This window comes from Bombina bombina, chromosome 3 (genome assembly GCF_027579735.1).
Source record: "Bombina bombina isolate aBomBom1 chromosome 3, aBomBom1.pri, whole genome shotgun sequence".
Lineage (NCBI taxonomy): Eukaryota > Metazoa > Chordata > Amphibia > Anura > Bombinatoridae > Bombina > Bombina bombina.
Window position 1 is genome coordinate 848,526,759 of NC_069501.1, and position 15,504 is coordinate 848,542,262.

At 33.8% G+C, this 15,504-nt stretch overlaps 1 protein-coding gene across 2 annotated transcripts in view; it reads left to right on the forward strand.

The window, feature by feature from the left end:
- The window catches only part of NALCN (sodium leak channel, non-selective), a 1,159,715-nt gene that overhangs the window by 868,435 nt on the left and 275,776 nt on the right, over positions 1–15,504 (forward strand). For both annotated transcript variants that reach the window (XM_053707809.1, XM_053707808.1), the window contains 2 exons: positions 1,888–2,024; positions 5,558–5,699. In XM_053707809.1, the coding sequence (XP_053563784.1) occupies positions 1,888–2,024; positions 5,558–5,699 (279 nt within the window). The remainder of the gene's footprint in view (positions 1–1,887; positions 2,025–5,557; positions 5,700–15,504) is intronic.

The window sequence follows — 15,504 nt, forward strand, 5'->3', positions numbered from 1 at the left end:
TTCGTGTAATTTTGCTCTGGAAAGTGAGCAATTTCTTATTCTCAAAAATGCACCTGCTGACTTCTCAAGAATAACCCTACTACATATCTGTCCCTAATTGGCTTTATAAGATAACAACTTACAAAACAATACTGTCTATACTAACTTTATGACAGTTACTAGCCTTCTTGTCTACAGACTAAAGCCCAGACTGGCTCCTCCAAATAGTGGATGGAATTTGGTTATTGATAAATAATTGCCATAAAAAGAATGTTAATTTGTTTTAAAAAATGTTTAGATTTGTCTGATACATTATTCTATTAGCAACACAACATAAATGCTGTGTAATTACAATTAGCACTAGTCATGTGGCAGCCTTGTTAGCATTTTTGGTGGCCCACAGTACCTCTGAGCAGAAAACAGACACCAGTAAGTAGTTAGAGAATTTTAGTTCCACATTTTTCATTAGGTTTTAAGAATTTAATTTTGTACCAAAGTTTATAAATGTTAGTATATACAGTTATAATAAAGGGACATAAAAATGCAAACAAAATAAATCCTCTGTTAGAGAGTTTTCCTATTGCTTGTGTATAACTATGTGTTTAAACAATGGGATCTACTGTATAAAAACATATCTGGCGATAAGAGGTATATATGTTTAGCTGCCAGTCGCCAGCTAGCTAGCAGTAGTGTATTGCTGCTCCTGAGCATATCTAGATGTGCTTTTTACCAAAGGAAACCAAGTGAATGAAGTGCATGTCCTATCTGAACCAAGAACGTTTAATTTTAAATTTCCTATGTAATTTTTAACAGAAGCAAATAAAGTCTAAGGGGCCTATTTAACAAATGTCTGTCCGACATGATCCGATCAGCGGATCATGTCCGACAGACATCGCTGAATACGGAGAACAATACGCTCTTCGCATTCAGCATTGGACCAGCAGCTCTTGTGAACTGCTAGTTCAACGCCGCCCCCTGCAGATTTGCGGCCAATCGGCCACTAGCAGGGGGTGTCAATCAACCCGATCGTATTGGACCGGGTTGATTTTATGCGATCTCTGTCCGCGGCATAAGAGCAGGCAAACAGGTTATGAAGCAGCGGTCTTTAGACCGCTGCTTCATAACAGGTGTTTCTGGCGAGTCTGAAGACTCGCCAGAAACACGGCACTTCAAGCTCCATACGGAGCTTAATAAATGGGCCCCTAATTGTGCTATCAAGACAATGCAACTAAAGATTATGAATACAAAACATTACACTGATGGTGCAAATACCGAATAAACTGAAAACGAGTAGTCATTTTGTGGGCATTTAATGTTTCAAAACAAGCGGGATGTCCTGTACACAATGTCAGACTGAAATAGGTGTTAATGCCATTTTATCTATAACTGGTAGATAACTGTGTATGTACCGACCTAAAGCTGCACCTCTAAAAGGTCCTGCACGCTTTCAGCAAATTCTAGCCGTTCCACCAGAAAACCAATAGAAGACTTTCTTTCTTTCCAAGTGGTTTTGTACCAAATAAACTCCACCAATCAGGGACATAACTAAACCTCACTGTACTCACTGAAAAAAGTTTATATAAAAGTTTTGTTTTTTTATTCCATTGCAATATTGCAGTGCCATTTCTAGTAGTTTTATAAATACCAACAAACTGTGCCTTAGTAGTTAATTTATAGTTTATGTTATTTCTACAAAGTGATTCATCGTGTGGTTTACTGTCTTTCTGTGGGACATTTATTTAATTAACCTGTTTGTTCTGTTGGAGAATGTTCTATATTACCATTTCTATGGGTACCCTTTTCTCTCTAGCTTAATAAAAGCATGGAGTGCCTGATGTGTGTAGATCTTTGCTGCCATCCTCTGTTCATTCTGTTTAGTGCTTCAGTTTATTCTTTGCTTTCTTTCAGCTAAAACAAAGTGAAGCAAATGCTGACACCAAAGAGAAATTACCCTTAAGACTCAGAATCTTTGAAAAATTTCCAAATAGGCCACAAATGGTAAAGATTTCCAAGCTTCCTTCAGATTTCACAGTGCCCAAGATAAGGTATTACTTTTTCTTTATGTTCTGTAAAGGGTTTATATATACTGTATAAATATATCTATCTATCTATCTATCTATCTCTCTTTCTCTCTCTCTCTCTCTCTCTCTCTCTCTCTCTCTCTCTCTCTCTCTCTCTCTCTCTCTCTATATATATATATATATATATATATATATATATATATATATACAGTATATATATCCTCTCTCTCTCTCTATATATATATATATATATAGTATCATATTGTATTATGTAGAAGTTTATTATTATTACTACTAGACAAAAAATGTTTTTAAAAAGCAAAAAATGTTTATCGATCCTGATTTGCTGTCTTTTTTATCATGAGTTGTCATTGTCATAGTGATTCCCTACTTGACCTTTGGCATTTGATTTACTCATTTAAAAGTGGGGTCACATAATTCATTTGGCTATGTTTTACAAAGTTAGTGTCTCTTTTTACATGGATTTCATAATAATAATAATAATAAAAATAATAATAATACAAATAATAATAATACAAATAATAATAATACAAATAATAATAATAAAAATATTTATAATAATAAATAGCAAGCTGCATTCTGATAACCGCTGCTTTGTAACTTTCAGCTGCAGGTTAGCTCATACAAGCTTGCAGCGATCAGCCCCCAGACCTGCATATACAGCTTGATAAATGGGGGCATTGATCTGTTTGAGCAGCATATACAGGGAGTGCAGAATTATTAGGCAAGTTGTATTTTTGAGGATTAATTTTATTATTGAACAACAACCATGTTCTCAATGAACCCAAAAAACTCATTAATATCAAAGCTGAATAGTTTTGGAAGTAGTTTTTAGTTTGTTTTTAGCTATTTTAGGGGGATATCTGTGTGTGACTATTACTGTGCATAATTATTAGGCAACTTAACAAAAAACAAATATATACCCATTTCAATTATTTATTTTTACCAGTGAAACCAATATAACATCTCAACATTCACAAATATACATTTCTGTCATTCAAAAACAAAACAAAAACAAATCAGTGACCAATATAGCCACCTTTCTTTGCAAGGACACTCAAAAGCCTGCCATCAATGGATTCTGTCAGTGTTTTGATCTGTTCACCATCAACATTGCGTGCAGCAGCAAACACAGCCTCCCAGACACTGTTCAGAGAGGTGTACTGTTTTCCCTCCTTGTAAATCTCACATTTGATGATGGACCACAGGTTCTCAATGAGGTTCAGATCAGGTGAACAAGGAGGCCATGTCATTAGATTTTCTTCTTTTATACCCTTTCTTGCCAGCCACGCTGTGGAGTACTTGGACGCGTGTGATGGAGCATTGTCCTTCATGAAAATCATGTTTTTCTTGAAGGATGCAGACTTCTTCCTGTACCACTGCTTGAAGAAGGTGTCTTCCAGAAACTGGCAGTAGGACTGGGAGTTGAACTTGACTCCATCCTCAACCCGAAAAGGCCCCACAAGCTCATCTTTGATGATACCAGCCCAAACCAGTACTCCACCTCCACCTTGCTGGCGTCTGAGTCGGACTGGAGCTCTCTGCCCTTTACCAATCCAGCCACGGGCCCATCCATCTGGCCCATCAAGACTCACTCTCATTTCATCAGTCCATAAAACCTTAGAAAAATCAGTCTTGAGATATTTCTTGGCCCAGTCTTGACATTTCAGCTTGTGTGTCTTGTTCAGTGGTGGTCGTCTTTCAGCCTTTCTTACCTTGGCCATGTCTCTGAGTATTGCACACCTTGTGCTTTTGGGCACTCCAGTGATGTTGCAGCTCTGAAATATGGCCAAACTGGTGGCAAGTGGCATCTTGGCAGCTGCACGCTTGACTTTTCTCAGTTCATGGGCAGTTATTTTGCGCCTTGGTTTTTCCACACGCTTCTTGCGACCCTGTTGACTATTTTGAATGAAACGCTTGATTGTTCGATGATCACGCTTCAGAAGCTTTGCAATTTTAAGAGTGCTGCATCCCTCTGCAAGATATCACACTATTTTTGACTTTTCTGAGCCTGTCAAGTCCTTCTTTTGACCCATTTTGCCAAAGGAAAGGAAGTTGCCTAATAATTATGCACACCTGATATAGGGTGTTGATGTCATTAGACCACACCCCTTCTCATTACAGAGATGCACATCACCTAATATGCTTAATTGGTAGTAGGCTTTCGAGCCTATACAGCTTGGAGTAAGACAACATGCATAAAAAGGATGATGTGGTCAAAATACTAATTTGCCTAATAATTCTGCACTCCCTGTATTGGGTTGTTTGCATTTTTCTCATGCTCAGTTCACATTATTAAACACAATTGTTTTATAGCTTAACAGAATTAAATAGTATTGCTGAAATCACTCTATTAAAAACTTCTACAAACTTAAAGGGACATTAAACCCACATTTTCTCTTTCATGATTCAGATAGAGAATACCATTTTAAACAACTTTTTAATTTACTTCTGTTATCTAATTTGCTTCATTCTCTTGATATTCCTTCCTGAAAAGCATATCTAGATAGGCTCAGTAGCTTCTGATTGGTGGCTGCACATATTTGCCTCATGTGATTGGCTCACCCATGTGCATTGCTATTTCTTTAACAAAGGATATCTACATAATGAAGCACATTAGATAATAGAAGTAAATTGGAATTTTGTTTAAAATTGTATTCTCTGTCTGAATCATGAAAGAAACATTTTGGGTTTAATGTCCCTTTAAGAGCAGACATTATTCATTTATGATTCAGTGAAGAGTTTGGGTATTTAAACAATGTTAATTCCATACATCTTAAACTAATCTTAATTGTTAAGTTAAAAAATGCACTCAAACACTAGTCAGCCGTCACTATTAAATTAATTAGCTGATATGTTTTATTTTTGCTTCAGGGAAAGACTTAATCCTTGCCAAAAACATCTTTAAAAATCTGTGATACTCCTGGCTGTAATATATTTTTTCCTATGTTTAACTAGACTTTACTGTAATTTAAATTATTTAAGCATTAATATAAATTCAAACAGTGACTCTTCTGAGGCATTGAAACGGGAGCCAATTTGTATCTGTAAAGACTGATCCTAACATAAATCTACTATGTGGCATTGTCATTCCTGCTTCCCTCTGAATAATAGAATGAGACTCCATGACATTATAGAATTCTTATAGAACATAATCAAGAGTGCCTGAGATTAGGTGTGAACATTTAACCAAAGTAGGTTGGTCATTCATACAAATCCAAAGTTTTTGGTCAGCATATCTTACAGAGAAAATGGAATTTTAATGCATACTTGGAAGTTCTGCTAATGGAACCAAATTAACAATATTCTTTTAAATGAAGTACCATCCGAAAAGTAAAATCATGTTTCTCAGGGGCCTACAAGGTTTGTTGTGTGTGTGTTAACAAATGCCAAGGTGGCAAGTCTTGCAGTAACAACTTCTTTTTTTCATACATAGCAGTGTCTGCTTTTGTTATACTGTTATTTCTTATTAAATCTAACACATGCTATACTCAATATTCAGTAACTATTGTTAATCTTATTCAATTTTGTTTAAGGGAAAGTTTCATGAAACAGTTTATTGATCGTCAGCAGCAGGATACAAGTTGCTTACTACGAAGACTTCCATCGGCCTCCTCTTCTTCCTGCGACCATTCCAAAAGATCTGGAATTGAGGAAAACAAGTACATTGACCAAAAGGTTATTATGCACTGATAAAACATTTACTCACATTATGTCTGTGCTAGAAAACAAATCATCAATATTAAGCACATTCAGTAGTATTAGCAGATGTCATGTTTAAACTAAACCTATAAACCAACTAAATTGTTTAGCATAGAAAATATCTTTAAACCTACAAAGGTATGTGCGTAAATATGTGAATGTTGTTTAAAGATTTATATCTCAACACTCTTTTACTCAAAATCAGATGTCAAGCAAGGTAACAAATTGTCATTTTTATATCAACAACATATTTGACTTAACACTTCAAAAAAGAAACTCTGCTCCTTATACTTTAAGAATGTTGTTTTTTTTGTTTGGTAATGAAGACAGGCCAGTTGCTGTAAGCACTAAGGGCACATTTACATTGAGCCATAAATGGTTTTGCGTAAATGGAAGCCATCCACTTCCGATGGAGTGTTTTCCAAAAATAATAGAAACCGAAAAGCGCAAAATTACACCAGTTTCCTTTGAACGCCCAAACAGGTAAAACACTATTGGAAACTGTCGATAAAGCCTCATATATTACAGCATGCTCAACTAGGTGTAAAAGAGGAAAAATAAGCTTTTTAAGGCGTGGTTCCTTTGAGATATTAAAGTTTGCAAACAATGGAAGTGTTTTAATTAATACATTTGTTATGTAAATGTATTGTTGGCCCAGGTATAGTACTAGTTGGAGTTATGTTCCTTTAAATATCAATATGTATTTACATATAAAAATATAATCAAGCACATATCTCCAAATTTCCAACTTGGCCTATGCCTAGGGCAGCACTAAATATAACATATATCAATAAATTAAAAAATGTAATAAAATAAAAAAATGTTTTTCCTTAAATACATTTTTTTTTTCATAAATTCAATGTATCTTTGTTTAGTGACCTACATAACTCTTGTGTCTTTCTCTAAAGAGGCAATCACAGGTAAGGAGGGCAGGTGTTAAATGTAACTTTTATAGTGTAAGGTCAGCAGTCAGGTTACTCTAGTAATGAACTTGTTATGGCACGATTTTCGAGAAATCCGGCGTCAGATGAAATCATTAACTTACACATACACGAACAGATTGACTGCACACACTGTGCAAAATATTTATGTTTGAATAATTTTTATTAATTTTTAGAAATAAACCATTACAAAAAGAAACATACCTTTCTCTCCGTGTACCTCAGTTGCTGGAAGGCTCAGGGAGAAAGTTTACAATAGTATATGATTATCCAACCTTCAATTCAAATTACAATCCTAGTAGTGAGCTATGGTATCACAGTTTACAAGAATAGAGTCCTGCAGTCCCCGTTCATGCATGATGTAAATTCCATGATCTTACAGTATTTCCAGAATTCTTCTTTTTGATTATGAAGAGAATTGTTCTTTTAGACTGTCTGGTTTTGTATTTGTCTTATATAAACATTTAACAGAATAACATCATAAAATTAATAATAGCTGCTCCACTCTAAGTAGTCAGAGCTAAATAGGATATCACTGAGAGAAGGTAAATTTAAGAAAACTAGATTGAAGGGAGGTAGGGAGGGAGGGGGGGGTATGGAGTGACGACATATCTCCTTTTTTTTGTCTGTATGATTCGTCTATCAGTCTATGTTGTGTGTATTTTAAGGAGTAAAGTCGGTTGTGATAATATAAACCACCTTGAGTTACGTTTCCCTGTATTCATACATCATTAGGACTCACTTATTTATCCAGTAGTACCATACCGCTTGGACCGTTTCTCTGTTGTCTAGGGTATTCGATGCAATCTCATACATAATGTATGTATGATTAATTTTATTATATATTTCCGTCCAGGTGGGGCTACCCGTTTTCCAGTACCTGGCTATACACGTCCTTGTGATTGTGCATAGGATCCTGATAAATGTGTTGATGTGTTTATTGTATATGTTTATATGTTCATGTAGGAGGGCCTGTTGTATTGTGAGATCGATATTTTCGTCCAGGATTTGACTAAGAAAGGTAGATAGATGTCTCCAAATCCCTTTGATTTCTCTGCAATCCCACCACATATGTCTATATGTTCCTACATCTCCACATCCTCTGTAGCAATAGATATTTCCTTGTGTGTGCATGTGAGCAGTTCTCGTGGGTGTTAAGTACCAGCGGTAAATGGTTTTAGTAACATTTTCTTTAAGGTCCACACTTATAAGTCCCTTCTCTGCGTTTTGAAATATTGTTTCCCATTCCTTAGTGTCTTTATAAATATTTAGTTCCTTTTCCCATGCCACCATAGTTGATGTTTTTGTATTGGTCTGTGTAGCTTGTATGGCTATGTATAGGATGGAGATGGCATGCTTATCGCGGTCTGCTGATTTACAGAAGAGTTCTATTGTGGTGGTGTTGCTTTCTCTCGGGTTTCTCAAATATGTTTGTATAGCTGATTGTATTTGCAAATAGATATACCAGTGTAATTTCAGTGGGTGTATTACAGTCTGAAGCTGATTAAATGGCAGAACATTTCCCCCTTCTAAATAATCCGCTACTCTGTATAAGCCTTTATTTTCCCATTTTTTAATTTGAGTCCTGAGTTCATTAGGCAGTATTAATCTTATCGGCATGTATAAGGAGTGTTTTGGGAGTAATTTGTATTTAATTCTCGCAAGTTTCCAAGTAGTCACTGTGAGATTTTCAGTATAAGGTCTTAGTGTCTCTTTAGTGGTTTGTGTTTTCTCTGGGTCCCAGATAATTGTATCATTCTCGCTCCACCCACCTAGATTCGCTTCCAAATTAGGCCATACAATCTCTTTAGATCTCTTCAGTAACAAGACGTCTTGCGCTAATCTAGCAGCATTATAGTAATCTATTAAATTAGGGGCCCCAATACCTCCCAGTTTTTTATGTCTATTTAAGATTTACTTCGCTATTCTGTTCGTTTTGTTACCTCTAATGAATATTTGAATCTCCTTTTGTAATAACTCTAGATCTGTTTTCACTATTTTAATGGGTAGGGTTCTAAATAAATACAATAGCCTCGGTAGAGCATTCATTTTTACCGCCACCACTCTTCCCAACCACGAGAAATTAAAACCCTTCCATTTCAATAAGTCTTTTTTAATTTGTTTAAATAATGGGATGTAATTTACTTTGTATAGCTGTGTGGGACAGTTAGGGAGGTGGATTCCTAGGTATTTGAGAGAATGGTTCATCCATCTAAAGTTAAAATTGGACTCTAATAAAGTCTGAGTCTGTCTGGGGATTGCTATGGGAAGGGCTTCACATTTTTCTGCATTGATTCTGAAACCCGAAATAGTGGCAAAGGTTGCTAGGGTTTGGTATAGGTTAGGCAGCGATATCAGTGGATTTGTTAAAGTCAAGAGTATATTGTCCGCAAAAAGGGCCAGCTTATATTCCATTTTATTGATCTTAACTCCCGTTATATCCACCTGCGAGCGGATTTTGGCGGCTAGTGGCTCTATGCATAGGGCAAAGAGTTGTGCAAAATATTTAAAAGAAAGCCTGGTACTAAAATGGAGCTGTAAACTACTTTTAGCTGTCGGCAACTTTGGTAGCTTACAGTTCCATTTTTAATAGCTCAATGTAAACTATCTCTTAGTTGGGTTTGTTGGCCTAAAATCCTATACAGGAAAATCATCTTACCTTTTACCACTCTGTGGAATGATTTGAATTTGAGGCAGACGTCCCCAAAGTAGTGGCAACACAAACCAATCTCCAAAATGTTGTCGAGAGTAAGTCAAAGCCAGAGAATAGTATGTTTATAGGTGTCACAGAGTGGAGAAAGACAGATAAGGAGTCAGCCAGTAGGTCAGGTTGCTAAAATAGTCAATGGTATCACAACTAAAGGAGAGAAAGATGCAAGGCCAAGAGTCACAACCAGTAGATCAGGAGTCAAAACGAATAGATGAATGCATGACAAGGAGACATGCATGATAAGGAGGGAGAGATAGATGCAGGCTCAGGAGCCAAAATAGTTACAGATACACAGTCAAGGGAAAAATGTCAGGAGCCACTCTCATTTTGTCAGTAGCCAGAAAAGTCACAGACATCACAATGGGGCACACAAACAAGGAGGGAGAAGCAGACAAACATGCCAGGACATATCCTGGTACTTACCAGAAGGTGCCTTCAGTTTAAAGTAAGAGTTCACAGGTGCAGGGTGGATACAACCTCCTGCAGCATAACACTACCGTCTGCTAATCCTTAAAGTAAGTACAACCTCAGGGACACATGATACAGCTGACACTGATATTGACTGGGGTGTCAGAATTGCAGACACAACAATAAATATGCATCTCTGGACTTAGGCTCATTGGGTGCTACCCTTTTGTCTGTCCCATGACAAATCAGGCCTTTTCTGCTCCAAACAATTAGCAAAATTGGTGTTTAGTGGATTAACCATTCCCAATTTTTCAACAGTCATCTGATATCTTGATGATTTAATTAACATGTTTTAACAGAAAGATCTAATTTTTTAAATGAGTAAAGGGTGTCATGAATGTATGGATTTATTTAAAAGACACAGTTATGGTGACACTAAAAATATCTTTTTAGCACCATGAGTTCTAATTTTCTTAATTTTAATTCTGTAAGCTTGCGAGGAAAGCTTTATTACACATTCTGTAGGCTCACATTAAACATTTGAGTTTTTCTCAAGTATATTTGTAATTCCTAAAAGTCATTCTGCTCATAAACATTTATTACCAAATGATACCAATGCTAAAATATGTACACCTACAACTGCAACAAAGTGGTAATAAATCATCACAAAAAAATAAGTGACTAGCAGTTACTACAGGTTGTTCCATCGATTTGCTTGACTCCGCACTTCTCATTTATACTCACAAGTTAAAGGTAAGCCATAACAGCTTGACTTGTTTGATTGATAAAAAATCTGTATAATTTATTTAGCCCCCTAATTCCCGTTTTGTAGTTTTAAATGATGACACTGTAGTTACATTTAAGAACATTATGGGCCAGATTACAAGTGAAACGCTAATTAATATATAGATTATATATAGATATATATATATTTATATATATATATATATATATATATATATATATATATATGAATATCTATTTATAAATACATAGAACATATTCTGCTATGTGCAGAACATTTGAATGTGTAATATTTACAGAGTATAACACTTTATTAAAGGAACAGAAAACGCCAACATTTTAATCTAAGATTTGGCTAGAACATACAATTTTAAACAACTTTGCAATTTACTTCTATTATCAAATGTGTTTCATTCTCTTGTTATCATAAAGATACAAAAAAAAACACATGTACACCCACATGTACACCTTTGAATCAGACCACATTGCACCATTTAGGATTTATACATTACGATTATTCACACTTTGAAGTTTTATTTTTTGGGAAACTATATATAAATAGCGGTAACCCGCAGTACCAATACATACATTTGCTATTGATATACAAACAAAGTCTCATTATAAGTACTTTAAGTAGCATTGTAAGAAATAGCACTGAAGTTAGATCTGTTAAAACCTATAGTAACCCGGATCAAAGTCACATTTTGAATGATTACCACGTTGCAACAATATATCATTGGCATTGTTTAAACTGTATCTGGTTACTGTTATGAATAGGAGCCTATTTTATTAGCAAAGGTATGACCATCAAATAGGAAGGTTCATTCAATATTTGAAGTTTAAGTTATAGTAGTGTAATCTGAAGAATTACACAAACCCCATAGAACGGATTGTGAAATGTTGAGACTCCAAAGACTAACGGAAAAGATTTGTTTGTCTTACCTTTGCTTAATACATTATAAGCAAGCTATAGCTTGGTTTATGAAACTCAGTAACCATTATTGTCAGCGCTTTATTGAAAAATATTAGACTGTTCACATGGATCCATGATGGATATATCCAATTATTTTTTATCATCTTTTAATCGTTGAAAGTTGTCAATATAAGTTTAACTATATTTTAGTATCATTGGTATAATCACGGTTGAGGTTGTTCAACCCCCCATTCTTTTTAAATAGTAAGAAGTTGCATTTGTATACTGTTATTAATATTGGATTATTTGTTTTAAATTTCATTAACAATGGAATGATATAGCTTTTAACCAAGCATTCATATTGTAATTAAATATTGTTTTTAAGCAACAAGACCCTGCCTCTATTGTTGGCGCTTTGATACACTGTTGATAGTTAGGTTCTTCAGGAATTTCACAAATGTGTGTGTACTTACAGATTCTAAGATCTTCTAAATATTTTATAAAAATACTCACACAATCTCTGTGAATATGTTAAATACAATTTGATACAAAATCCATGATACAGAATTGTTTCATAAGTTACAGAGTATAGCTTTCTTCCGTGAGTAGATAGCTTTGTAGTAGGATACTTTCAGGCTGAAGACTCATAAGACCAGCTGAGTTCAGATTGATAAGCGCAGGAAACGTGGAATCCATGATGTGTTTTGTGGCCTTTTGCTGTTCTGATATACTATGCCACTGAAGTTGTTTTGTGCATCCTTTTTATGTTATGCCATTTTGGTCTCTAATTTCACCCCTGTTTGGCTTTTTAGCATTTAGAGTTGTAGGTTCTTCAGCAGATCACTTATTTTATACAAGTATTGTTTTTAATCAAATAAGTTATATCTGTTTGTCTAAACATACATTATCATTTCTATGGGAAGTCATCTAAATGGGTTTTATTTTTAACACCACTTCTTCATGTTAGTTGTTAGTGTCTAATTTGTTTTTGAGTTGCACAGAACAACAGCATACAGTATATCATTTTAAGTGACAATGCGCACTACGGAATATACAAATAAATGATAATAATAATATGTGGTTTAATTGAGATGTACACACAAAATAGCAACATTTCTTATAGCCATGAATAAACTTAGTGACATACAAAAAAAAGAAAGAATTTTGATGGATGTTATCTTTTAAAACTCACTATTCATTCATAATTCTACTTGCTGTGACTAGAAATGCATTATGTAGAGTTTTAGAAGAACATTACTCATCAGGAAAAGCAATTTGTTTGATAAGGGATAAGTGTGTGGGAAGCGGTGAAGGCTGCATTGTCATTAAATAAAAATCTAGGAACTGAATACACAGTTAAAAAAAACTTGCACAAATATGCTTTACATTATATATATTTATTCTTTACATTATATTTATTCTTTACATTATATATATTTATTCTTTACATTATATTTATTCTTTACATTATATATATTTATTCTTTACATTATATTTATTCTTTACATTATATATATTTATTCTTTACATTATATTTATTCTTTACATTATATATATTTATTCTTTACATTATATATATTTATGCTTTACATTATATATATTTATTCTTTACATTATATTTATTCTTTACATTATATATATTTATGCTTTACATTATATATATTTATTCTTTACATTATATTTATTCTTTACATTATATATATTTATGCTTTACATTATATATATTTATTCTTTACATTATATTTATTCTTTACATTATATATATTTATTCTTTACATTATATTTATTCTTTACATTATATTTATTCTTTACATTATATATATTTATTCTTTACATTATATATATTTATGCTTTACATTATATATATTTATTCTTTACATTATATTTATTCTTTACATTATATATATTTATTCTTTACATTATATTTATTCTTTACATGATATATATTTATGCTTTACATTATATATATTTATTCTTTACATTATATATATTTATTCTTTACATTATATATATTTATGCTTTACATTATATATATTTATTCTTTACATTATATATATTTATGCTTTACATTATATATATTTATTCTTTACATTATATATATATATATATATAATCTTTACATTATATATATATTTATGCTTTACATTATATATATTTATTCTTTACATTATATATATTTATGCTTTACATTATATATATATTTATGCTTTACATTATATACAGTGATGTGCAGTCACTAGAGGCAGGTGAGGCAGTGCTTCACCTCTCATATGGGCAAAAATAAATATATTTTTTTTTATTGGCTTTAAAAAAAATAAAAAAATTGCTATTTTTTTTTCCCCAGCATTTTTTTTTCACAGCTACATGTTGTGCAATGGAGAGGCACAAGCAGGTCTGCCCACCATTACACAACATGCTGCGCCATCTACTGGATTAAAGTGGTTAAGCTCATTGCATGGCCCATTATCTGCTTATTTGAGGCAGTCCCATTTGGGCTGACCCAATCCAGTGAGAGGCATTAGTAAGTGGAATTTAGGGTTGGGGCTGGATGTTAAATCATATAAAACAAAACAAAAACGGAAAAAAAACAACTTTCATTTATTTTGTTGCTGTCCTGTGAAGCTGACAGCTTTGCTAAAGTGAAAAAGAGAGTTCTGTTCTTCCCCTCTAAGTGCAGTGGAATGTTCCATTGTCACTTCCTGAATCCTTACAGAGCAGGAAAGGGATAGAGGCAGAGAGAGCAGTGTTTCACCCACATTTTATTGTAGTAAGTGCTGCAGCCGTAGATTTTACTGAAATGGATTCTATTAGTGAAAATGATAATTTAATGAATGTGGTTTAGTGTTTTTGTTGAATTGTGTTCAGATACAGCTCATTAACAGGGGGGACAGTAAGTGAGCATAACCCAATACTGACAGGAAGTCAAAGGATCAATTCAGATTTAAATCCATAATTTAAAACCCAGAGTTTGAAGTTAAGTGTGCAGTGTCCACATTATTTAAATTAAAGTTTTTGACATTGAATTTTGCTAAGCCTCCCTTTTTCATGGTTATTTGATTTAATTTGGTTCAAACTCCATATATGTTATGTCTGTTCAGTCAGAGGATGCAGTATCTATTTTTATTTTTCTCTGTGTCTCCATTTATTTAAAGACTGCTGTTAACTTGTAATTCACAAATCAATTGAAAGCTGTTGCATTGTGTTTTTAATATGTGCTGCTTTTATTCAAGTTTATATTAATAAAAAGGAGATAATGAGTCATTTAAAAAATATATGTAATTATTGCAGTTAAATGTTTTTAGAAATAATGCCACTGTAAAGTAACTGGTTAAACACATAGTCAAAGGGAGACATTTAAAATTAAACTTTCATGATTGAGGTAGAGCATGCTATTTTAATAGACTTTTCTAGTTATTTATATTTTGAGAATTAGCATCACTTGTTACTGGCCCCATGTCAGCAAATCAAATTAGTTTTTGAAAGGAACATGAAAGTCATAATTACATTTCCATCATTCAGATAGAAATTGCACACAAAAAATAAATAAATAAACTTTCTATTTTACTTTTATTATGTACTTCATTCTTTTGGTATCCTTTGGTGTGCTTTGTTGAAGAGCATACCTAAGTGGGATGTGCACGTGCATATGAACACCATATTGCAGCAGCTGTGTTGGCAGTATTGATAACTTTGTGTAAAACTTGTATGGTAAATTATTTCTATTTTTACAATACAGTAGTGAGTAGAGAAGAGATTGTGTATCATTCTAATTGCTTAGTAACTGGCACTGTGCCACAGAATTGTGTGAGTGTGTATGTGATCAGAGTGTGTGTGGGTGTCAGTGAGCAGAGTATGTGTGCTTTATTGTCCAGCTAATCAATACATTTCCGATGAGCTGGTGCTTTAGTGCAGTGTTTCTCAACAATGGTCCTCAAGTACCCCCAACAGGCCAGGTTTTCATTATAGCCAAATCAGTGCACAGGTGAAGTAATCAGCTGATCAGTAACTCAGTGGTTACTAACTTGCTCTCACCCATCGCCTGATTATGTCACCTGTGCACTGGTT